Here is a 24,722-nt window from a genome sequence, read left to right as displayed (position 1 = left end):
AAAACAGACTAACTAGACAGACTACTCAAGACAGTTTGTAGTTAGGATCAGCATCCACAACAACTGTGTAGATTCAATGTTGGACTGTGAAGAACACACAGAAATAAATAAATAAATCCCTAGGGGGTCTGGGGGTCTTTCCCCAGAACATTTTCAACTAAGTAGATGCCATTTCCTGTATTCCAGTGCATTTTAACACCATATTAGCACCAGATAATCCAAACTGGTTCTGTGAGATATAGTTCTGGCTCAATATAGATCAAAAAAGGGCCCAACATAAAAGTCATATGTCAAAGAGGGCACTTTAGCGTCTGTTTCAGCTCTCGAGGGGGCAGGCGACTTTTGAAAATTGTTCTGTCTCTTCCTATGCGGGGCCGGCTATACGCAGGGGCAAGAGTGGGCAACGCCCCCTCAAACAAATGCCTTGCCCCCTCAAATCAAATCCGCCGAAAAAGGCACAAGCTTCCTCATCCCTCTCTCCCCTCCGTTTCACTCCGTGCTGTGTGCCGGGCGGCTGTATGGGATCTACTCATGGCCATAACTACCACTGAGGACACCGAGGTATGTCCTCTGTATTTTTTTCGAGTGAAAGAAAGGTGGTATTTACGGAAGAGTATTAGGGCCACTGAAAAAAAAATTGAGACAATTTTTTTTTTTCAATTGTGAGAAAAAAGTCAGATTTCTGAGATTAAAGTCAGAATTCTGAGATTAAAGTCAAAATTCTGAGATTAAAGTCAGAATTCTGACTTTATTCTTCAAATGAAAAAAAAGTCTCAAATGTTTTTTCTCAGAATTCTGAGATTAAAGTCAGAATTCTGACTTAAATCTCACAATTCTGGCTTTAATCTCAGAATTCTGACTTAAATCTCACAATTCTGACTTTAATCTCAGAATTCTGACTTTAACCTCAGAATTCTGACTTTTTTTCTCACAATTGAAAAAAAAAAATTTTCTAAAATTTTTTTTTTTCAGTGGCCCTAATTCTCTTCCGTATGATATAACTGACTGCAAATATACTTTGCGTCGGACATCACTTGCGCCTCCACATCACCGTGCGGTAGATCATCCTCTTGTTACTATACGATCTTTGGCCATCACAGTGGTTTGTGGGTGGGCTGCCTCAAAAATCCGCCAGATTTGTACTGATTTCTGAAGTACAGACCGCTACGACAGAGTCCAGCCAAGCTAACACAGTAGAAGTTCACTTTACATTTAACGTTATTCCCACCCCAGATAAACATCATCTGATCCGACCAAAATGTGCTGTCAACGTAACGTTAACGTTAAATTATATTGACGTCAAGTAACTGATGTTGGTCTCACTTGAATGAAATGAATGTTACCGTTGTCGGTATAATACCGCTGTGGACAGTGTTTATGTTACTCCGCGCTGACTGCGCCATCGGGTGATTATTATGTTTACAGAGATGAAGCAATTTACCCAAACATTGCTCCTCTTTAGGAAAAAACGGGACAGGAAGAGGATGAGAAAAGTGATGAGTGAGAAGTCAAGAGCAGCCCACAGTTCCTGTCCAGCCCCTAGAAGTTCATTAAACTCAGAAAAGGAGGAAAAGAAGATGTTGTGGTTTTAAGAGTATCCCTTGGCTTTTAACATCTGCAGCTGTTAAATAAATCCCACAAACAATACTGAAATAAATTTAGAATGACTCAACATTTGATCTGTTGGCAGATGTGTTGCAAAAACGACCAGATAAAATGATGAAAGGGGGTTAGAGAGTAGCAAAATAGGTGATAAGTGGTGAAACGGGCAAAAAGGGACAAAAATTGACCGGAAAAAAGTGGTGAAAAGAGGTTAAAACGTGGCAAAAAGTGGTAAAAGAGAAAAAAAGGGGCAAAGAGCATCAAAAATTGGTTGCAAATGACAAAAATAGTGCAAAAAAGTAATGAAAAGTGTTTAAAAGTGGCAAAAAAATAGAAGAAAAGTGTGAAAATGGGGATAAAACATGCAGGAAAAGTGGTTTAAATGGGTTAAAGAATGGCAAAAAAAAGTGTTATAGAGGCAAGCAGTGGCTTGCAAAAATTGTTTTTAAAGTTGCAAAAATAGTTGAAAAAAAATGTAACAAAAAGGGGTTCAAAGTGGCAAAAACTGATAAAATTGGCACAAAGGGGATAAAACATGCAAGAAAATTTGTTAAAGAGGCACAAAGGGGTTAAAAGTGTCAAAACTGAGTTCATACTAGTACTAAATCACAGCTGTAGAGGGCCCATTCTCATGGATTTTCAGGGGCCCGTTCTGTTGTCAGGCTCCTTGTGGCCTGCTGCATTATACCTAGATAATAGTGATAGATCTCACTGCTAATTCCTAAAAATGTCCTGCATTTTGAAAGAAAATACAAATACTACTACAACAATATTTCAATCAAACCCAAAATATTGATTCAATTTTTCTTTATTTGAAAGTCCGGCCCCCAGAGTTTCTGTCAGGACTAAATCTGGCCCTTGTGCAAATGTTCTTGATGACCCCTGTTACATAGCCTAAATTGAACAACATAACAACTATAAGAGTAGTAGTATCATTGTATAACCTAAATTTTGCTTTTACTCTTGTGCTGTATGTAGTTCAGTTCTCACAAATTAGTATTTGAATGAATTTAAACGGATTGGATCCTGCCAGGTACAAAAATAAAAAGCTTAATGATGAGGAGAAATAAAGCCTTCTGAACAAGTGGATTAATCAAAACCACAGTTACCCCCAAGACACACACACACACACACACACACACCATATAAGCAGAAATATCTGATGGTGTACAGGCCTGCAATAACCCATTACATTCATGTAATTTCAGTGAGTCGTCGTGGATGCTGACTGGCTGCCCCCATCCCCTGCCTCTGCCTTTTACATCGCTTAACAAATTTATTAGACCACCTGTCATAAAAATGAGAAAACATAAATGTTTTAGAAATCTTTCAAAAACTTATTTAAAACTAAAAACTAAAACTAAAAAAGTTTTACCATTTTCAACAGGAATGAGGAATTTCAAAATGAATTTACCCAAATTTTAGCCGGCTCACTGGGCTTCTCTGAGACGTCAGAAATGAATCAAGCATAACATTCAACCACTAAAAAAATCATTTTTCTTTTCAGGAATGCATCTAAATAACTATAATTTGACATATAAACCAAGAAATACTAATGTGATTTACTATTTTTTTAGGTTCTTTGTAAGTCAGTAAAGTTGAAAATTCATGGATAACAATAATAATTATATTTTAGCATTAAAAATATCATTTGGGTTAAAGAGCTTCTACATATTGGTGTATTAACCATTGCAGAAACATCAAAAATGATGTTTGTAATTACCAATGCTGTTAATTTAGGGCAGCTGTGGCAGAAACCTTACTTTGGGTGTGGTCTAATAAATTTGTTAAGCACTGTATGTCAACAAATTTATTAGTTCTGCACGATGCATCCATTTTTCAGAGCTTTAAAAAAAGATAGTGCTGCTCCTGCCTGAACCAGTAGCAGTGATGCTGCTGGCACCTCACAGACAACAACAACAAAAAATATGCTGGAGCATGATGTGTACGCATGCTGCCCCCTTCACATTTCTGCCTGCCCCCTCATGTATGCATGCCTAGAACCGGCCCTGTTCCTATTTTTTTAACAGTCTTACATCTCTGATCCTTGGGTCTCTTTTTCTGTCTCTGGGTTCCTGTGTTTGCCTGGATTTGTCTAGGTCAGTGGTTTTCAAATTGTGGGGCAGGCCTCCCCTGGAGGGCGCCACAGAGCTTCAGGAGAGGCGCGGAACCATTGACCAGAAAAAAGGGGATTTGCTTTGCTAACCTCTGCTGTGCATAGAGCAAAATGGATAGACTTATAGTTACTATGGGACTATGTTATAGAGCAGTGTTACTCAACCAAAGAGCCAAATTGTTGAAAATACCTTTGCAAAAGCCACAATCTGAGAGGTGGAAAGTGGCAAAAACAGCTTGAAGTAGCAATAATAATGAGTTAAAGATGGAAAAAGGTCAAAAAGCAGCAAAAAATGGTTGAAAATGGAGAGTACAAGTGGAAAAATGGTCAGAAAGCAGCAAAAATCAGTGAGAGGTGACAAAAAATGGAGTGAAAAGTGACAAAAATAGGAAAAAAGCAGTCAAGAGCGGCAAAAATGGTCCAAAAAACAGGAAACAAGTGGTATTTAGTGGCAAAAGGTAGCTGAAAGGTTTGAAAAGTGACAAAAACTGGGTGGAAAAGGCCAAAATGGGATGAAAGTGGCTAAAATCAGTAAAAACTAAGAAAAAGTTGTATTTAATGACAAAAGGTAGCTTAAATGGGTGAAACTTGGGCGAAAAATTTTAAAAAGGGGCAAAAATGGGATAAAAGTGGCAAAAATTGGGAAAAAGTTGCAAAAAAAGTGTCATAATGGGAAAAAAGTGGGAAAACCTGTTATTTAATGGCAAAGACAGCTTAAATGGGTGAAAAGTGGTGGAAAAAAGGTGAAAAGGGGGCAAAAACTGGATAAAGTGGCAAAAACAGGCAAAGAAAGATGAAACAAGTGGTATTTAGTGGCAAAAGGTAGCTGAAATGGTTGAAAAGTTGCGAAAAATGGTTAAAAAAAAGGGCAAAAATGGGATAAAAGTGCAAAAATTGGGAAAAAGAGGCAAAGAGAAGTTGTAAAATGGCCAAAAAAAAACATGAAAAAGGGTATTTAATGGCTTTTTAACTGCGTAAGAGGGAAAGGCGGATGTTTAAGGACATTTGCAAACCAAAATATCCAAAATATATAAATGTTAAATATGTTTAAAGATCAGACATAAGTGTTTGAATTTTTTTTTTTAAGTGTGAATCCTTTTAGTGGGTGGGGGTCCACCAAATGAATAATTTCTTCTTAGGGGAGGCTCACTCTCACACACTTTGAAAACCCATGGTCTAGGTTATTCTGGGCCTTTAGTTTTATTTTTTTTATTCTTGGTCTTTAATTTCATATTTCAAGGTTTTATAATGTATTTCTAAGGTGACATGTGTCAGGCTCTATAACGGTAGGGTGACCATATATTGATTACTGAAAACCAGGACACTCAGCCCGGCAATGACAAAGTTAAATGTTACTCTAAGTTTCCTCAAAGATGCCTTATAATTTCAATACATTTAAAGTATGCCTGCTCTGAATGGATAGAAAACTGTTATATTAACAAATACTATCAATAACCAAAGACACAAATCTTTTCTCTACACCTTGAAATAATTAATTCATTATTATTTGTAGAGCATTTATCAGGACATATAATCTGGCTCACTCTCTTCTCTACTGTCGTTTCCAGAGTTTAGCAGGTCTTTCTTTTTTCTAATAGCAGCCGGAGTGAGTTTATGAGTTGGTATTTAATACATGGAGTGAGTTCATGGAAAAGATGTTGAAAAACATACCCATCAATGCATTTAGTAAAATATAAATGTGGTATAGAAATCTAGAAATATATAGTTTATAACTCCTTTCTTTCTTCTTTCAGGCTGCTCATGTTTTCCACATCAGAGTAGTTTACTTCTGCCTGCCACTGATATTTGTCTGTCTGAAGACAGTCTAGACCAAGGGGAACTCAACCTTATTCTACCAAAGAGCCATATTGTCCATGTCGTCTTAAAATACTTTAGAGAGAGTCACATTCCAAAACCAGGGATGTAAGAAGATCCACAGATCAGCTGATCCATAGTGGAAATAAAATGAAACGAATTGTTGGATTATTCTGTGATGAAGTGGGATACAATAGGCCACATAAAAATGTCTATAGTGTTGGAGGAAAGGATGTTACTAATAATGAACATATATTCTTTTTTATTTATGTAAGTTCAACCTGGTCTAATGACATGTTAAAAAATTCATTTGAGCTCTGAGATGTTTTTGAAAGAGCTGATGAAAAAAGGTTGGTTATTTGGGTATTTATAGCTCACACTGGGACATTTACTGTAGATCTGTGGCTTTATTAACATAAAGAGATGTTTCTATTTTTTCTCCACTCATTATTAATAGTTTTAGTTAAAGGAGAAGGGGTTTCATATTGGTCTTTGCCCTGGACCTCCAAATGACTAATGTCTCACACCTGCAAACATCGTTCCACCCTGTCTCATTCTGTAGCTTTGGTTTCCTGTTTCTGCTGTTTTGACTGTTTTATAATCAGCAGGGCATTGAAGATATTACGTTATCTTAACATGTGATTGGTGTGTGTGTGGCTCGCTGATGACCGACGACGTGCACCACAATGATTATCATAAAATACCACTGTGGGAGAGCGTAGACAGGAAGAGACTGAAGAAACATGTTAAAATCAGGGCTTCAGTTTGGATACCAGACAGCATACGTTCATGAATGATCTTACTGCATTACCGCATTTCTCTGTTCTTCTCACACCCAACAATCATAATACATGGATTAAATATTAATCTCTGCTCGACATGTTTTATTATGCCAGTCAATTTAGTGGCCCAATGAAAACCAGGACATTTTCATTACTTTAGAAAAAAAAACGCCAGGGCGGCCAAGAAAGGAAACTGAAAACCAGACATGTCTGGGGAAAACTGGACGTTTGGTCGCCCTAGATAACAGGTCTACTAGATGACTATGACATTGGAGTTACATTGCTGGCTTTATTTTTCATGGATTCACCTGCTGATTATGTTCTTTGCTTGTCTTTGTTTTATTTGTGTTTCTGCTTGTTGCAAACCTTTGTTTTAAATGTGCTATACAAATAAAGTTATTACTATTTTTGTTATATTATTTTTGCACTAAGAGTTTGCACTAGTCATATACAGGTGATGAGGGCTTGACAGTAATTAATGTAGCACAGTAGTGCTACATTTATGTGTGATGTGTCAGTCATGGGTCATACTTTCCTGTTGTCATTTTAAGAGTCAGTGATTCTTGGACTTTTCTCTTTAAGGATTTGAAGTTTATGTGTCAGTGCATAAGTTTGAATGTGCGGCACATGACACACAAAGACACTGAGTCATTTTTCGCAGGTGTTTTGATAGAAGTCTGACTTTTGCATGTGCAGACCGGCCTCATAGCAACAGACATCTAAATCATCAACACTGAAGCTGACAGTCAAGCATGGTTGAAAAACAGTCAGATAGACAGGAACACGACACTCACAAGACATGAGGTCATGGGAAATTTATGTACTGAACGTCAGCAGCCTTCAGACCCAACAGAGGAAGATTTCAGCCACAGTAGAAACTGTGCTTGAATGTGTTTTCCTTCCTCCATTTCCTTAATGGGTTTTTCTTCCTCCATTCCCTGAATGTGTTATCCTTTAGCTTTGGTTTAGCTTCCTCAGCATTAACCAAAGGTCACCCACTCATGCTCACAATGAAAGGATACGATCAAAGGAGGACGTCAGGCTCTTGGCATTGAGAGATCTTTGCAATCACCACATTAAAGTGACGTTATTGTGAATGCCTCAGAAAAAATGTATGGGTCCTGACCTTAGAGACAGTCTTGGAGAGTCCCGTTGCTCTGAAGGTGAGGAAAATAACGATATCATTTCTCCTTTAACTGTCTCGATTCACTTTAATAAACTCAGCAGGCAAAGCAAAACTCATCCACATGCTGTGATATCAACATTTAACATTCTAACCTTTTCTCTTAGCATTAAAGGTTTTTGATTCATAGCAAGTTCAGTTTTTCCATGGTTGAGCTAACACCATCGCCTACCAGAGATTTCTCTCAAGATGAAAGTAGATTTTTAACCCTAGCAAGTAAAGGACTGTTAGTTTAAGACAGTAAAAACTGCACAGGAAAGCAACGATAAAGAGCAGTAACTTGATCTGTTAGCTTACTTCATCTTAACGGGGCCGCTAAACTCAGAAAGTGACTGAACATGAACTCCTGAGAAGTGTGCTGAGTCATTTTGTACATGCGCTCCTGCAGATATGTTTGTGTAACACTGTTAAACAGTGTATTCAAGCTCTCTGTCCTAGCTCTACGTGAAGGTTTCAGATTAAACTGGTGTAGCAGAGCAGCACTCATTTACATATTCAGTCTAAGAGTTCATAAAATACACGTCCTTGACTTCATTTCATTGGCTAATAAAAATAAACATTGTCAGTATGGACTTAAACATTGTTTTGAAATTCAACATGACTGAATTTTACATGCAAACTGGTCAGTTCTGCAATCTATGCAATTAATCAATTAACTGCATAAATTAATTAATTTGCAGTTTAGATTTTTAATTGTTAGGTTGCCTAATTTTAAATTACGTGACTATGATTTAGTTTATTATTGATTTTCTTTTACTGCCAGTGTCAAAGTTTTCCACTGTGAAAACGTAATAAATAAACACATGATCGTTAATCTAGTCATGTGGATTTATAGTGACAAAGCTCTGAATAAACACTGGATTAAAAATAATCTGGAAGGGATATAAACACCAGGAGCCATCAGTAGATTTGTAGCAGGCCACTTTTCTGCCAGTTCTTTCCACCTTTAAACTCATTCATGCCACTTTACGCTGATATTTGCCCCTGTTGACCCATTCTTGCCACTATTAACCACTTTTTCATTGCGGTGAACTTAATTATGACGCCACATTATCGGCCTTAAACTGTCTTAAAGTAACAGTCTTTTACTTGTTAGGGTTAAAAATCTACTTTCATCTTGAGAGAAATCTCTGGTAGGCCATGGCGTTAGCCTAACAATGGAAAAACTGAACTTGCTATGGATCAAAAACATTTAACGCTAAAAGAAAAGGTTAGAATGTTAAATGTTGATATCACAGCATGTGGATAAGTTTTGCTTTGTCTGCTGAGTTTATTAAAGTGAAACAAGATAGTTAAAGGAGTGGGACTCTAAGTCCAGGGCTGTCTCCTACACATTTTTCAGAGGTGTTTACAATAATTTCACTTTTCTGTGGTAATTGCAAAGATGTTACAATGCCAAGAGCCTGACTTCCTCCTCTGATCATATCCATTCATTGTGAGCAGGAGTGGGAGATGCAGTGCTGCCCTTGTCACCAATATAACATCTTTGGTAAATGCCGAGGCAGCTAAAGCAAAGCTGGAAAAGAAAAACACATTCAGGAAATGGAGAGATGTATTTTTAGATTTCTGGCACAGATTCTGTGGCTGAAATCTTCCTCTCTTGGGTCTGAAGGCAGCTGAGATTCAGTACATAAATTTCCCATGACCTCATATTTTGTGAGTGTCGTGTACCTCCTTGCCTCTGACTTTTTTCTGACACTGATCCACTTCTCATACTGATTTCAAGCTAATATCACACACACGTTTGCCAAACAGTGATCAGCTGCATTCCTGAGCTGAAAGTTCATCAGGGTTGTGCGCATTACAAGCAGCTCTTTTGATAAACAATGATTTTCTCCTACAAGTCTGAACATGGGGGCTGGGAACGCTGAGTTTCACTCCAACCATGCTTGACTGTCAGCTTCAGTGTTGATAATTTAGATGCCTGTTGCAATGAGGCCGCTCTGTACATGCAAAGGTCAGACTTCTATCAAAATACATGCAAAAAATGCCACAGTGTCTTTGTGTGTCATGTGCCTTTACATCGCACATTCAAACTCATGCACTGACACATAAACATCAAACCCTTAAAGAGAAAAGTCCAAGGATCACTGACTCTTAAATGACTATTTCTAACGGGGAAGTATGACACTTGACTGTAATGAGCTGTTTCATCAGCCTGGGGAGACTTGCCGTATTTAGAGGAGAGCTTACTGATCATGTTTCATCTACCAGTCGTATCAATTTGACATGTAACAGCCTCTCAACAACAAAACTGACTAGTGGAAATGCTGAGTGGCTAGTAACTTTGCAACACCACTAGCCACTGTGACTGGTGAGCACATTAATTACTGTCAAGCCTTCATCACCAGCGTATGATTAGTGCAAATTTGTTTGTGGTGTAAAAACGGTGACCAGTGGATGCTACATGTGCACTAATCTCAATATCTTGGTGCTGTTAGAACGCTGCAGTTCATTCATTCAGGATCTGCTGCTTTTTACATTGTTTCCAGACCTTAAATGCATCATTATTAACCACACAACATCAACAGCCCTGGTTAAATCATCTCTAGGACCTTTCACAGAGGGTTATTCTATCAGCACAGTTACTAAACAACCTCTGTTCTTGATTATTTTGAGTCCACATGACTCCTGATGGTCTCAGTGTGGACAAAGACAAAAAATGGAAAGATGTGATTTTCTAAGTAGGACAAACTCTGCTAAAAAAGGATCATGGCTGGCAAAGACAAAGCTACATGAGCTTATCAGAGGTTCATGTACTCTCGATTCTAAGTTAGTAGGGGATTTTTGACCTGCTTTGTAAACTCCCCTCCTAATATCCTCACAGGACAAGAACAGATGAACTCCCAAGGAGGCCGAGATGACTAAAACGCTGGACAGGAGTATCCTTACGTCCTGAAGATGAGGAGAACTCAGTGGCGGTCTGAGGAATGGGGAATTCCTTTGTTGAGTTTTTAAAAAGGAATTTCCCACATGTTTACATCTGGAGTCCTGCTGTCTAAACAATTAGCTGTAGGAATAGTTTTAATTCTTTTTTAAGGTTTAGTGTTACAATAGTGATATGTTTGATTTAGCATTATTGATCACATTGATGCTTTTAATAAGAATCTCTAGCTTAATTTCGAAGAGAAGTATATATATATATATGTATATTATATATACAGCGCGTAAACAAATGTATTAGACCACCTGTCATATTTGTCTCAGAGACCATCCAGCATCATGAAGTGCTTTAATACGGACTCTTTCATTTTCAGTCAGCTCTCCACGTTTTACCATTTTGAACAGGAATGAGGAATTTCAAACTGAATTCAGCCAAATTTGAGCCGACTCACTGGGCTTCTCTGAGAAGTCAGAAATGAATCAAGTATAAGATTCACCGTCTAAAACTCATTTTTCTGTTCAGGGATGCAAGTACATAACTGTAATCTGACATATTAATCAAGAAATATTCATGTGCTTTACTTTTTTTATGTTATTTTTTTTTTTTTTTTTGTAAATCAGTGAACTTGAAAATTCATGGATAACAAAAATAATTATATTTTAGCATTAAAAATATCATTTGGGTTAAAGAGCTTCTACATATTGGTGTATTAACCATTGCAGAAACATCAAAAATGATTTTGGTAATTACCAATGCTGTTAATTTAGGGCAGCTGTGGCATAAACCTTACTTTGGTTAGGGTAAGGGTGGTCTGATGCATTTGTTAAGCACTGTATATTATAAAAAGCACACATGTAAAAAATGTTAAAATTAAAAGACCTCTGATACTGATTTTTTTTTCTCCTTTTTGGTTTATCTTAGCTTTTATGATGGTGCTGTGAAATTATACATACTGAAATTAATTAAGAAAAGTAAAAATGAAAAAATGTTTTTTGAGAATGACCAGATTTACCAAAATCCCAACACTCAAGTCCAACTACTTTTACCCTCCGAATCCCGATTTAATCTCAGAATTCTGATTTCAATGTCAGAATTCTGACTTTCATCTACATATTCTTTCTTTAATTTCAGTATCCTGCCTCTAATCTCAAATTCTAACTTTAATCTCATGTTTTTTTACTTTAATCTCAGAATCTTGATTTTATGTCAGTATTCTGATTTTAATCTCAATATTCTGATTTAATCAAGACTGTGATTTAATATGCAATTGTTCTTGGGTTATTTTATGTATTTTTCGATAAATTCAAGCAATAAATAATTCCATAAATAAGACCATGTGCAAATGAAAATTATTAAAATGAAATTATTTCTGAAGTAAAAGATCCATAGTAGTATGAATCTGAATATGGGGATGCAACACGCTTTAGTCTATAAAGGAAGAGGCTGGGGTGGAGGAGGTGAAGCTTTATGCTATAAAGGAGGAGGCTGGGGTGGAGGAGGTGAAGCTTTATGCTATAAAGGAGGAGGCTGGGGTGGAGGAGGTGGAGCTTTACTCTATAAAGGAGGAGGCTAGGGTGGAGGAGGTGAAGCTTTACTTTATAAAGGAGGAGGCTGGGGTGGAGGAGGTGGAGCTTTATGCTATAAAGGAGGAGGCTGGGGTGAGGAGACGGAGTTTTATGCTATAAAGGAGGAGGCTGGGGTGGAGGAGGTGAAGCTTTATGCTATAAAGGAGGAGGCTGGGGTGGAGGAGGTGGAGCTTTATGCTATAAAGGAGGAGGCTGGGGTGGAGGAGATGTAGCTGGCTACCAGTTTTGGATAAAATTAGCAAACTATTTTTGCTCATATTGCAAATGTGATGTTGTTTGCTTTGTTTAAGGACATTATCATTTTTATGTCACTCATTTAGATTTTGAAAAACATAAACCAACACAAAAAGGAGGATTTTTTAATCCATTTTCTAAGATGACACTTGAATGTTTGCATAATGTGCATAAAATCTCTGCTGCTGCTGCTGCAAAAAAAAAATTATCAAAGTGGTATTTTGACTAATTTAAAGTCAAAGAGATATTGCAACCTCTATGATTTGAAAATCACAGCAGGTTATTTTGTGATTTAATCTAAATTGCAATTAATTGCCCAGCCCTGATGTCTTATATCTATCTATCTAAGGAACGTGATTGCAGCTGTTTTAAATTGTGATTTATTAACCAGAGCATGGGTTTAAAATTATGTTTATGTGTTTATTAAAGTTTTTGTAGCTATTTCAACCATAGTTAACGTGTTTTTCTAATCCTATATTGTATTGTTGCAGGGCACCACTGGAAAAGAGACCTTTTTCTCAGTGGGGTTCCCTGATAAAATAAAGTATAAATAGATATTCAGAATTCTCACTTAAGTCTTGAAATTTCATGTGGGTAACAATAATTTCATCTTAAAGAAAACTCTATCAGGATCCTTATCCTTTTCCATATCAACAATCAAGACTAAATAATAAAAAAATAAAGAATTATTTCTGTGTGTGATGAAACTAGATTAATAAAATCAAAACCAGGATCTAATTTAAACTCTTGGACACAGAAACAGTTTTACACACTTTAATTTTGATAAGATCATGAGTATTGATGAGTCATCATTACATCATTCATGTAGAGACGGTTTTACATGGGGTTATGTGAGCTAACAGCTTGTTTCTGTGGCAGTGAGAACAGTCTGAGGAAGCGACAAAGTCTTCTGACACACTCCCGCACATGGTGAATGAGGAGGGCGGAGTTAGAGAAAGGCCCACGCACTTATTCTGGGAACAAACCGAAAGTAAACTTCAGAGAGTGTCCCTCAAACAGTGGAGCCCCCATATAAGCTGAGTGAGGTAGCCTGTTAGGAACATTAATCCTCTGAGATGAAGTCTACACTCAGGACTTTTCTTCTGCCTCTTCTGGCTGTGGCTGCTGTTCTTCCCCTGCATGAAGGTGAGTGATCTAATCAGTGAACACTGAAAGCTGCTTTAGTTTGAATGTTTGGATGCTGACACCTTTTTGCTGCAAGACATGACTGGCTTAGTGATATATATACAACATTGTTTTATTCATGACCATAAACATAATGTATGGTGACCTTTCAAGGCCACTAAAATATCTTTTAAAAACAAGAGGAGCCATTGATTTTTTGAAAGAAAAAAAATCAAAATTGTTTGGGGGAAAGATCTAAATTGTGAGATCATAAAGTTGTAAACTTACAGAGTATATGAAGTCATTTACGACAGAGTTTTGGGGCCACATGAAGAGAAAAAAAAATTAAAGGATGACAAAAACATGTTGTATTATGAGAAAAAAGTTGTAATATTATGAGAAAAAAGTAATACTACGAGAACAAAGTCATTATATTACAAGGAAAAAGTTGTAATATTACGAGAAAAAAGTTGTAATACTTTGAGGAAAAAGTTGTACAATTACAAGAAAAAAGTCAGAATATTACAAGAAAAAAGTAGTAATACTACATGAAAAAAGTCGTAATAAAACGAGAAAAAAGTCGTAATATTACCAGAAAAAGCCGTAATATTACGAGAAAAAAGGCGTAATATTACGAGAAAAAAGTCTTATTATTTTGAGAAAAAAGTTGCAATCTTACGAGACAACAGCCGTAATGTTTTGAGGAAAAAGTCATTATATTACTAGAAAAAAGGTCTTAATATTTTGAGGAAAAAGTTGTACAATTATGAGAAAAAAGTCTTAATATTACCAGAAAAAGTCATAATATTATGAGGAAAAAAGGCATAATATTATGAGAAAAAAGTCAGAATATTACGAGAAAAAAATTAAAATTTTGAGGAAAAAGTTGTAAAATTACGAGAAAAAAGTCGTAATATTTTGAGAAAGAAGTCTTAATATTTTGAGGAAAAAGTCGTAATATTTTGAGGAAAAGTTGTAATATATTACGAGAAAAAAGGTGTAATATTACAAGTAAAAAGACGTTATATTACAAGAAAAAAGTCGTAATATTACGAGAAAAAAGTCATATTACGAGAAAAAAATCGTATTATTATGATAAACAAAATCGCAATATTACAAGAAAAAGTCATAATATTTAGAGAAAAAAGTTGTAATATTATGAGAATTAAGTCTTATTATCACGAGAAAAAAGTCGTAATATTACAAGAAAAAAGTCGTAATATTATGAGAATAAAATATTACAATGAAAGAAAGTCTGCCATTAAAATTTTCAATGTTGAGCGCCTTGTGAAGCTTTACTTTCATATCGGTTTTCACAAATAAAGAAATACTTCATCTTTTGGCACATCAGCATTAAATTATGACCATAATCAGGACAATACTCTGTCGTAGATCCGCACCACCGCAGCAGACTGTCGTTCTTGTAATATTACAACTTTATTCTCATAATATTACAATTTTTTTCTCATAATATTAAAACTTTTTTTCTCATAATATTATGGCTTTATTGTCGCAATGTCAAATTTTGTATTTTTTTCTCGGTGTGCCCTAACACTCCGTCATAGTCATTAATTTACGAAAAACAGAAAAAAAAACAGTGGTTGGATTTTGAATTTTTATCTTGTAATCTCAAAAATGATACCTTTCAGTTCACTTACATTTATTAGTTTTAAAGTAAAAACCTTTTTTTTCTCCCCTTGAAATCAACAAATTCTTTGACTTCAGGATTTCAAGTCTTTTTCTTAAAAATGAGCAGATCCTCTTTATTATTTATTTTTCTAGAGTGGCCATAGACATGGCAGACATTACCGCCCCGCTCTGTTAAAAACATGGGAGCTGTTGACCAAGCTGTCCTCTGAATGTGACCAGTAACTGACTGATATTTCAATGAGGAGAATGTGCAAACATCTCTGTTCTTTGTCTACTTCCTGTTTATCCTGTCTAGTTTCACCACACTTTGATGTAAACTCTGCTGATTAAACAACATTTAGAAGTGAAGTGGTAATTCATGCTGCAGCAGTAAGTATTCATTCTGTCTCTGTTTACTCAGGATCTACACAGCAAGATCCCAAAAGACCTCCTGTTAGAGTACCAGTGGGGGAAACGGCCATCCTGCCTTTAAACCTCAACACCACGCTGGACATAAATGATGTAAAAGTAGAATGGTGCCATGATGGGGAGTATGTGCATGTGTTTGAGAATGATAAGTCCTATCTTGAATATCAGAACAAAGCTTTTACAAACAGAGCATTCCTCTTTGAGGATCAAATCAGTGAAGGAAACGTTTCACTGAAACTCATCAACGTGACTGAGCAGGATGCTGGAAACTACACCTGCACTGTTTTAGGTGAAAACATGCCAAAAAATGGAAAGAAGTTTGAATTTAAACTCTGTGAGTGAAGCTCAGCTTTTCAACATTACATAACATAAATGTCACACTGCATGAGTTTGATACGTTTAAAACTTGGTTTCAATCATTTTTAACAGATACAGTAGATGGCAGGCTCAAACTAAATCTATTGGAGGTGAGTAATCAGTTTTAGTTCTATCTTCATCCATTTTAACACATCAGATGACTTATTACATATTTCATCTTTTCCACAAAGGGCCCTAAACCTGATCCGACACCTACGCCTGAACCTAACCAAGACAGGACTAGGGTAAGTAACAAACTTGTCTCACCTCAGTCCATAAAACACTATCATATCTCTCCTTCATCAGCCTCCTTTCACTTCCTCACTTGTTCATACTTGTGACTTTTAGACATGCATTACGCTCTTTGTGTTCTCATTGCTCAACTTCACCACGGTTATGAAACTATAAAGAAGAAAAAAATCAGTTCTTGTGAAACCTTGTGTGTCCATGCTGACTCAGTATTTCTGGTTACCTTCTCATTATTAAAGAGCAGAAAACCTGTGATTACAAAATGTCAACACTTTTTTGAAACAAAACAGCAGAATTTAACCGGGCTGGAATGTCGGGGAACTGAGGAAAGTTACTCTGAATAGACCTGTGTGCTGAAATTATCTTTTTAAAAATTCTACATACATTGAGGACAATACCTATAGGGGAGAGTGGGGTGAGTTGTGCCAGTTTTTACTCAAAGTGATTTTAAAGTGAGGCCATGACAGTAATGCCTCCAACTTAAGTACGTAAATATATATTTCAGGATGTGGTGCATCCCTGGGAACAATAACTTTGGATCTGAAATAAACTGTTTTAGAAATATAGCCTTCAGAAAAAAAGTGGTCTCGTGGCACAACTTGCGCCCGGTGCAGGGTAAGTTGTGCCTTTGGTTAGAATATGCTGGGGTAAATTGTGGCAGTGATTACTGAAGATTACTGAAGTAAATCCGAACATTTTAATCTCATAGAATATAATGCTGTATAAAAGCAAGACAAATTCAATACAACATTACTCATTTAGGGTTTATTTAGATATCGTCACCCTATTAAACTAATGGCATTAGTCGTATGTTCTAGTTTTTGGGAAAACACAAAAAACTTAAATACACAATATTGATATCTGTGAATCATTTCAGGCAAAAAGGCTTTGGCAATAGATTCCTGTTGACATACAGTCTGTCAGTTATGCAACATATATGAATAAAGTGATTTAGGCCAATTCTGAACATCTCATTGTGACTTAGGCCACTTAAAAACTGAATAAACTGCTCTTTAATAACATAGTGCGAACTCAAAACTGAAATCAGTGTTAGCTAAATTAAACAAATGGCAGGTAAATCAAACACTGATGAGGCCCATCTCCTCACTTCTCCAGCTGTTTTTGGTCCTTCTTTGTTGGGTTCTAGGTGTGTAGGTCTAGGTTTGTGATTGTGTGGATTTGTTAGGGTAGGTGTGTGAGGGTCTGGGTGAGAGGGTGTGTGGGTTAGGGTCTGGTTATGGGATTTATGTGTCTGGGTGTGTGGGTCTGGATTTGTGGGTATTTGGGTCTGGTTGTGTGGGTGTCACAGTTTGGGTGTGTCTGTGGGTCTGGGTTTATGGGTGTGCCACTGGCACAACTTAACCCAGGCCCTTTGGCACAGATCACCCCAGCCCCACTATTTTGAAAAACTAGCATGATCCAGCAGCTTAGAGCTAACATCATGCTAACTGTATAGACTCACTGTGTAGCCTAATAAAGCACTAAAACGTGTGTGAAATGTTTTTAAACTTGTCTTTAATTGTTCAGACACAACAATCAAAAAACCTTGATCGTAGAAATTTTACTTTGAAAGGCAAAAAACAGTTTTTTGAGCTAAAATGTGCTTATCTCTCATGCCATGTGTCTGTTTTTTATGCAGGATGAGTAAAATGGACGGCTCTTCAAAAATATGTGGTCACATGACCAATTTCTTCTATGGTTTTCTAGAAACAAGGGGTGGCACTACTTCCCCACTGGCACAAATCCCCCCACTCTCCCCTACGTTACAAAGAAGTGATTTTCGTTGTCTTTCATTGGATATTCATTGGTTTGCGCCATTGCCTACTGTAGCACCTTTTCTTTCTCTCTCACCTCAAATTTCTGTGTAGAGCAACTGCTCCGTGGCGCTCTGCTGGCGAATCGCTCCCTCTCTAGTCAATCAGAGCAGTTCCACTGTGGGCGCAACAGACAGACAGATAGATCTCTCTAGGCTTTCTGAATTCAAATTTTCATTTAAAAGTGCATGAAAACAGTGCATGTAACTATCCGATAAGCAAAAAATTCTAGAGAAGTGCTCAGCCAAACCCCGCCCATAGCTACCGCCTCATTCTCCTTAAATAACACTGACTGGTCCCAACAATGTTTGGTTTGGCACAAACGTTGTAGATTGGAGTATTTCAAGATGGATCAGACATGGAGTCTGGCAAACTCATGTGGTTACATGCAGATACTCCTTATTGTTGGTGAAGTACGGGGCATTCATGTGTCCACGCTCATCCTCAACCAGGCTGTGAGGGTGGTGTTATGTATTTAGAAAATAAATATTTTCTGTTCACATATATAAGTAATAGCCATATTTTGCATAAGCAAGTGGCACTGTTTTTTGTTAATGATGCAAGCGTGAGTATACTTTAAAGAAAATTTAAATGTGTCTCAGCGGAGTGATACATTGTGATTGAACGAGCACTTGAAAAGTAAAGGAAGTTAAAACTGTATCTCGTGGTTCAACTCATCTTTTATTGCTGTTATAGTAAGTGAAGAAACATAACAGGTGGCTCCCTCTGTGCATGGATAATCACAGTGTGTTTGAATAAAATGTTGAAAATAAATAATAGTATAATTTATTTTAGTCCTGTTTTAAGATATTTTAGGACGCTGCTTTGTCACAGAGCAGTAGACATTGATGTAGACATGATGACTGGATGTTATAGTTGAAGACCAAACAGTAAAAATAATCCTGGATGGTTTCTCTTCTTTCAGATAATTTTCAGTGTTGTTGCTGGTGTTGCTGTGTTGGGCGTCATCGCTGTATTTTATAAACGTAGAGGAAACAGTAAGTCATCCTTCCTTCTCTCTTTATTTTTCAGGTTTCAAGTCGAGGGTAGCGACACTTTAAACTTTATGATCAATTTCTTGCCCTTCACTTCCCAAAAAAGCAGCATTATTGCTTCAAACACATCAGAAATGCATGATACTGCCCACATTTCAGAATTTCATCCTGTCAAGGCCCAACATTGGCTGTTAGAGCTCTCTGACTTTGGAACAGCCTACCAGAGAACAGACTTGTAAAGTCAGCTCCTCCTTTTATTTTATTTGTTTATTTTATTTCTTTACAAAAAGCTTTTTACTTATCATTTTTAATGTTTTAAGACACAATATGATTCACTTAATTGCCTTCTTGGGGAAATGTGTCCAGGTGCAGCACCCTTACAGCTGCCATCACAGTATCACAGTACACGAGCCGCCCATGCCATAAATACCCATACTGCACTAGACAGCCTGGAAATATTTTTAAAGTAGTGAAGCCTAGTGTTAGTTCATGCAGGACACGATAGTCATACACCCAGCTGTGATGAGTTATCAAAGATCTGTTTTTAGCTAGTCTTACACCCTCTGTTAACTCTGGTTAACAGTCTGTACAGGACACATGAAGCAAACGTCACCTGCACAACACTGCACTTTTGTCTGACCTTAGGAAATAAAAATCCTCTCTGTATTTTCATAGCTTCAGCCATGCAACACTCTTATTTTTTCCTTCAGAAATTTCTGATTCTGGAGCCTCTCCACTCTTTGCTAATTATCAATAACTGCTGGCTTCACAGCTGGCTAAAAGGACTAAGAAACTGAAACATTTATAGTCTAGCCTATATAAGGTAAACCTTTTATCTTACCGATAGGAACAGGGTAGGATCACATGATCTGTTCAACTGAGGATGTTGATGATTTTACCAGAGGTGGCCAGCATCATAAAGAGCTGACTGAGGCAAAAAACAAAAAACATTTTTGTCCCAAAACGACTTAAGCCATTATTTTATAATAGCAATATCAAAGATTGATGGGCCACTGATGGTTTATGCAGTGGGGATTTCAAGGATGCCTAGTCAAGTCTTCTTCTTATCACCCTACAGGAAACAACCAAAACAACCCAGGGGAGATGCAAGCCCTGAATGACCACAACTAAGACAATCTGGACAACCCAGATGACCAAATCAACCCAGATGACCAAGACAACTGAGAAATCCCCAACAACCGAGATGTCCAAGACAACTAAATCAGCCAAGACAATAGAGACAACCAAGACAACCCAGACAACAAAAAATGCAGGATCTGAGCACGATAAGAAGCAAATAAACAAGGACAAGAAAGCCCACAAAGGTTCAAATTTTCTCAAAGACATGACAGAGAAATTGACCTGTCCTCAAAACCTCCTTATGAGGACTCTGGAGTACAAACACATCTCACCCATACTTCATAATCTTCACTGGCTTCCTAATGACGATCCCCAACTCCTCAACCCCCAGACTTCGAAAAGAATCTTCTGCTCTGACACCGTGTCTTTGTCCTCTCACCAGCGTGTAATATCAAAAACACCCTCTTTAATTTCTCCATGGTACATAAAACATGTTAAAGTGCCTTCAAATGGTGTCCATCTCCTGGACAAAATGTGATAATGTGTCCTCTAGGCTGCCTTCCCTGTGGACAAACAAGACAAAGTGTCGTAAGGGTGCCCCTCTATTGGGTAATACTGGGCTAAGTGCCTGGCTGTGCTATATTACTGTCCTGCTTTGGAGACACCAACTGCCTAAGTGTATCTCAATCCAAACAGACTTAATACAACTGAACAATATTTGATTTTACGAGATTGGAAATGTGAAATGTCTTTGGTGCATAGATTCCGTTGTGATGTTTTTTATGTACCTGAAGGGGTAGTGAGGCCAACAGCAGGATGGGACAAGCCCCCATGGAGTCTAGACACTGGTGGTGGAAGGAGTAGGATGAGATGAGTGGACTTCTGAGGAGCCTGACCCAGTCACCGATGAGCTGGCATGGAGATGGTGATGTAGGGTGGACTTGTAAGGACCTGGACCCTGGTACAGATGTGATGTAATGGAGGTAGCTAGGGTGGAGGAGGTTGGCAGAGTTTGCACTGAAACTACAGAGGAAATGCACTCTTGCGTTCTTGTTTGATTTTTTTTGCCATGCAAATGTCTCCGTTATCATTTCCATCTGGTAAATTTTCAGTTTTGTCCCATACACCTCCATCTTTTAAACTAGTGTATTTTCAGTTTTGTCCCATACACCTCCATCTTTTAAACTAGTATATTTTCAGTTTTGTCCCATACACCTCCATCTTTTAAACTAGTATATTTTCAGTTTTGTCCCATATACCTCCATCTTTTAAACTAGTAAATTTTGAGTTTTGTCCCATACACCTTAATCTTTTAAACTAGTAAATTTTCAGTTTTGTCCCATACGCCTCCATCTTTAAACTAGTAAATTTTCAGTTTTTCCCCATAATTCTGAGACTAAAGAATTTAGCCTCAACATATCAGTGTGACTGTTATCTGTTTTATTCTGACAGTGTAAACTGTCAAACTGATTCTGATCCCCTCATATCAGATCCAGGCCACTTTCATACAGTATGTGGTTCTAAATCAGACCTGATCTGACCTTTTGGAATTCACTGGCAGTGTGAACAGCCAAACAAAAGAATCAGATCTGAGACAACATCAGAACTGAGCGTTGAGGCCTGCAGTGTTAACATAGTCTTCTTTTGTGTGATTCTTTATAACTTAGATGTTTAACCTGACCATCTTTAATCCTGAATTACATCAATCAGGCCAAATGTGACTTTAACTCTCCTGTTTTGTTTTTTTTTTTGTTTGTTTGTTTTTTTCTTTTTGTTTTTTTTGTTTGTTTGTTTGTTTGTTTTTTGTCCTTAATATGTTTTTCAGCTTTTTAATGATGAATTTCAAAATCACGTATTTAGGGGAGACCAGAGTTTGTCCCTGTTAATTAGACGGTTCTGTCTGTGGTTAAGCTGATCCAAAAATACATTTGCAAATATAGTAGAAATGTGATATTGCTCATTTAGAGTAGATTAAGGACATGTTTTAACAGAGGACAACTACAGTAGAATCAGGGTGATTGAGGTGGGACTTTTCTAGATGGATGTAGATGTTCTATTTAACCAACAAATGGCAGTCTGTATCTGAACAGTCCTCTTCTTCTGTTGCTCCAGACTTTTCTCAGACTGCTCCCTTCTCTCTCTACAGCACTGATGAACAGTAGACTGAATGACTGAATGTCAATACTGGACCTCCTACTTTAAAGGTCCATCCATCCATCTTCTTCCAGTTATCCTGGGCCGGGTCATGGGGGCAGTAGGTGAAGCAAGTCCACCCAGACGTCCCTTTACCCAACAACACTTTCCAACTCCTTCTGGGGGATCCTGAGGAGGATCCAAAAACTCACTCCCCACCCAGAGGTGGAAGGTTTAAATACAGCAGCCTTTAACCGCTTTTCATCATTTTCCACCCTTTTTGCATTTTTGTACTTTTAAACTCATTTTTACCACTTAACGCATATTTTTTTTACTGGTTTTGCCCATTTTTGTCCCTTTACATTATTGTAATTATTTACGCCTATTTTAACCTCTCTCTGTAACTTAATTTTGCCACTTTTTTGCATTTATATATTTCACCTCTTTTCGCTTCTATTTTTTGTGGCATTTAAAATTAATTTATGCCACTTTAAGTTTGTTTTGCCCCTTTCCTCCCACTTTACCATTTTAACCAATTTTGCAAACTTCTGCATTACTGTAACCCTTTTCTGCCTCCTTTAAATTGATCCACCACTTTTTTTTTCCATTCATGCCACTTTCCACCTTTTTTTGCTGCTCTTGCTGTTTTAACCTATTTTTACATCTTCTAACCTCTCCTCATTAGATCCTGACTTTGAAGTAGATGTCACTGAAGTTTACTTTAAAGTCAATCAAGATAAATAATGTGATAAATCCATGAACGATGTTTAATATAAAAGGGTTAAATTATAGAATTTGCTTGAACTGAGTTTGAAATTTAAAGAGTAGCTTTTATGTAAATCTGATCGGAGCCTCAGGTACTGTTTAGTACTTATAAACTGAGCAGATATGTTTCTAAAAATGTGTAAATTTCGTCATGCATCTGTTTGTCAGTCTATGTAATTTCCTGTGTTCTGTCAGGATGTGGCTGACTTATACAAAAAAAAAATAACAGCTGTCACATTATCACACACAAAATGGAGATTACACCTCTCTGCCTTATGCTCGGTATGTGAATTTACTTTTTTTGATAATTAACAGTCTCTATGCTCTCATATCTGTCTGCTCTATTACTAACCAGACTTCCTTAAAGTCTCAGCTGCTCACAAATCAAATTCTGAAACACCACCTTGATAATTTGATGCATTATGGATCATTAAACAAAACTTTTTCTTCCTGGTCTACTTTTTTATTCATAGTGAGAACTATCCGCTTTATTTCTAAATATGAAGATGCTCTCTAAAGTCTTTATTTATCATCATTTTAATCCTGTAAATAGAATTGTGTGTATCAGATGTAGACCAATCTGCTTCAGTCTGAGGACATCGTAACTCATCATAATGTGAAAAATCACCTCTATGCCGACGATACTCAGTTATACATCTGTGTTTCCCCTGATGACCCCACTTCACTCATGGGTAGTGTTAATGTCTGGATGAGCAAGAACTTTCCAAAACAGCATGAAAATAAAACTGAAATTATTTTAGAAGGAGCCAAAGCAGCAATTTTTAATAAACATTTCAACATCCCCAAAGTTGTTTTAACACAGAAAATGCTGAAATTATAATTCCTACCTTTATTATCACCTTTTTAGATTATTGGAACTCCTTTTTACTGTGTACTACCCAAAAGTGAATTTTAAAATCACTGCTTGTTCAGAATGAGTTTTGACCAGAAGGATAAATGTGAAAACATAACTTTTTAACTTCCCAGTTATACTTCTCTATGTATCAGAAACTCTCTCTCACTGTTTCCCTTTTCAAAGTCTCGATGACTCACACGGGCTCTAGGGAGAGCTTTCTGTGTTTATATCCCAGAACTTTAGGACGTTAAAATCACAAGCTGTCTGGATGTTTGAAAGAAAACAAAAATATTAAATACACATCTTTTTAATATGACGTCATAAACTTTGTGATATTTTTGCAGTATTATGTGTTTTTCATCTCCACTGTTTTATTGCTTTCATTATTCGTTTATTAATGTTTGCTGTTCATCCAAACCTTACTTCTTGTTTCATGGCGAACAAAAGAACTGTCATGGTGTCATAGATTTCCCTCAGTATTACATGGATGTCTTTAGATTAGTGCTGTCAACAGACTTCGCCTGACCCTGTGACGGTTTCCAAACAGATTTTGAACCTTCAAACAGTCAACAAAAGGAACAATTAAAACGCAGCTGAGGGATATCCTACAACGGGTACCTCAAATCACAAATACAGTGGCACCTTCAAAAACGGTCAAACATACATGTAATGGTGCATTAGACACCTATGAGATAATACCTAAGACAGCATTTAAGGCACTGATCATCAACTGGAGGCCCAGGGGTCACATCTGGCCCTCAGAAGATGTTTATTCATAAAATGTCATTTTCAAAAATCCCCACAGCCATCAAAGGAACCCTAAAATTATGTGAGATTTAATCATTTTTTCTGGATTTGGTTGATGATTGAACAGTGTCACAAACCCCGTAATGCACATCATGACAGCCCTACAAATATGCAGCTAAAATATTTCAATCGCCCCCTAGTGGCTGGCTGCAGTAGGGAGTGAATTTACTGCTAATGCCTAAGGTAAAGTACATTTCAAAGGAAATCAAAACATCTCTGTAGATGCCATTTGCTTAATTAACAGTCTGGCCTCCACAATGTCTGCCAGGAAAACAATCTGG

General features: G+C 37.1%; 2 protein-coding genes across 2 annotated transcripts in view; both read left to right on the top strand.

The window, feature by feature from the left end:
* Nucleotides 1-477: 477 nt before the first annotated feature.
* LOC121504833 (butyrophilin-like protein 8) lies at nucleotides 478-24,642 on the top strand. The gene is made up of 8 exons (XM_041779901.1): nucleotides 478-561; nucleotides 10,326-10,510; nucleotides 13,082-13,348; nucleotides 15,378-15,719; nucleotides 15,815-15,852; nucleotides 15,934-15,987; nucleotides 18,731-18,803; nucleotides 19,879-24,642. The coding sequence occupies exons 3-8, from the start codon at nucleotides 13,279-13,281 to the stop codon at nucleotides 19,929-19,931; spliced, it is 630 nt and encodes a 209-aa protein (XP_041635835.1). The 5' UTR covers nucleotides 478-561; nucleotides 10,326-10,510; nucleotides 13,082-13,278; the 3' UTR covers nucleotides 19,932-24,642.
* Nucleotides 20,751-24,722, top strand: part of LOC121504346 — a 16,177-nt gene continuing 12,205 nt past the window's right edge. Inside the window, exon 1 of the mRNA XM_041779056.1 lies at nucleotides 20,751-20,841. Within this exon, the coding sequence (XP_041634990.1) occupies nucleotides 20,751-20,841 (91 nt within the window). The remainder of the gene's footprint in view (nucleotides 20,842-24,722) is intronic.

The sequence above is a fragment of the Cheilinus undulatus genome, linkage group 22 (genome assembly GCF_018320785.1).
Source record: "Cheilinus undulatus linkage group 22, ASM1832078v1, whole genome shotgun sequence".
In the NCBI taxonomy this organism is placed as follows: Eukaryota; Metazoa; Chordata; class Actinopteri; order Labriformes; family Labridae; genus Cheilinus; species Cheilinus undulatus.
This window is presented reverse-complemented; position numbering and strand designations above follow the sequence as displayed.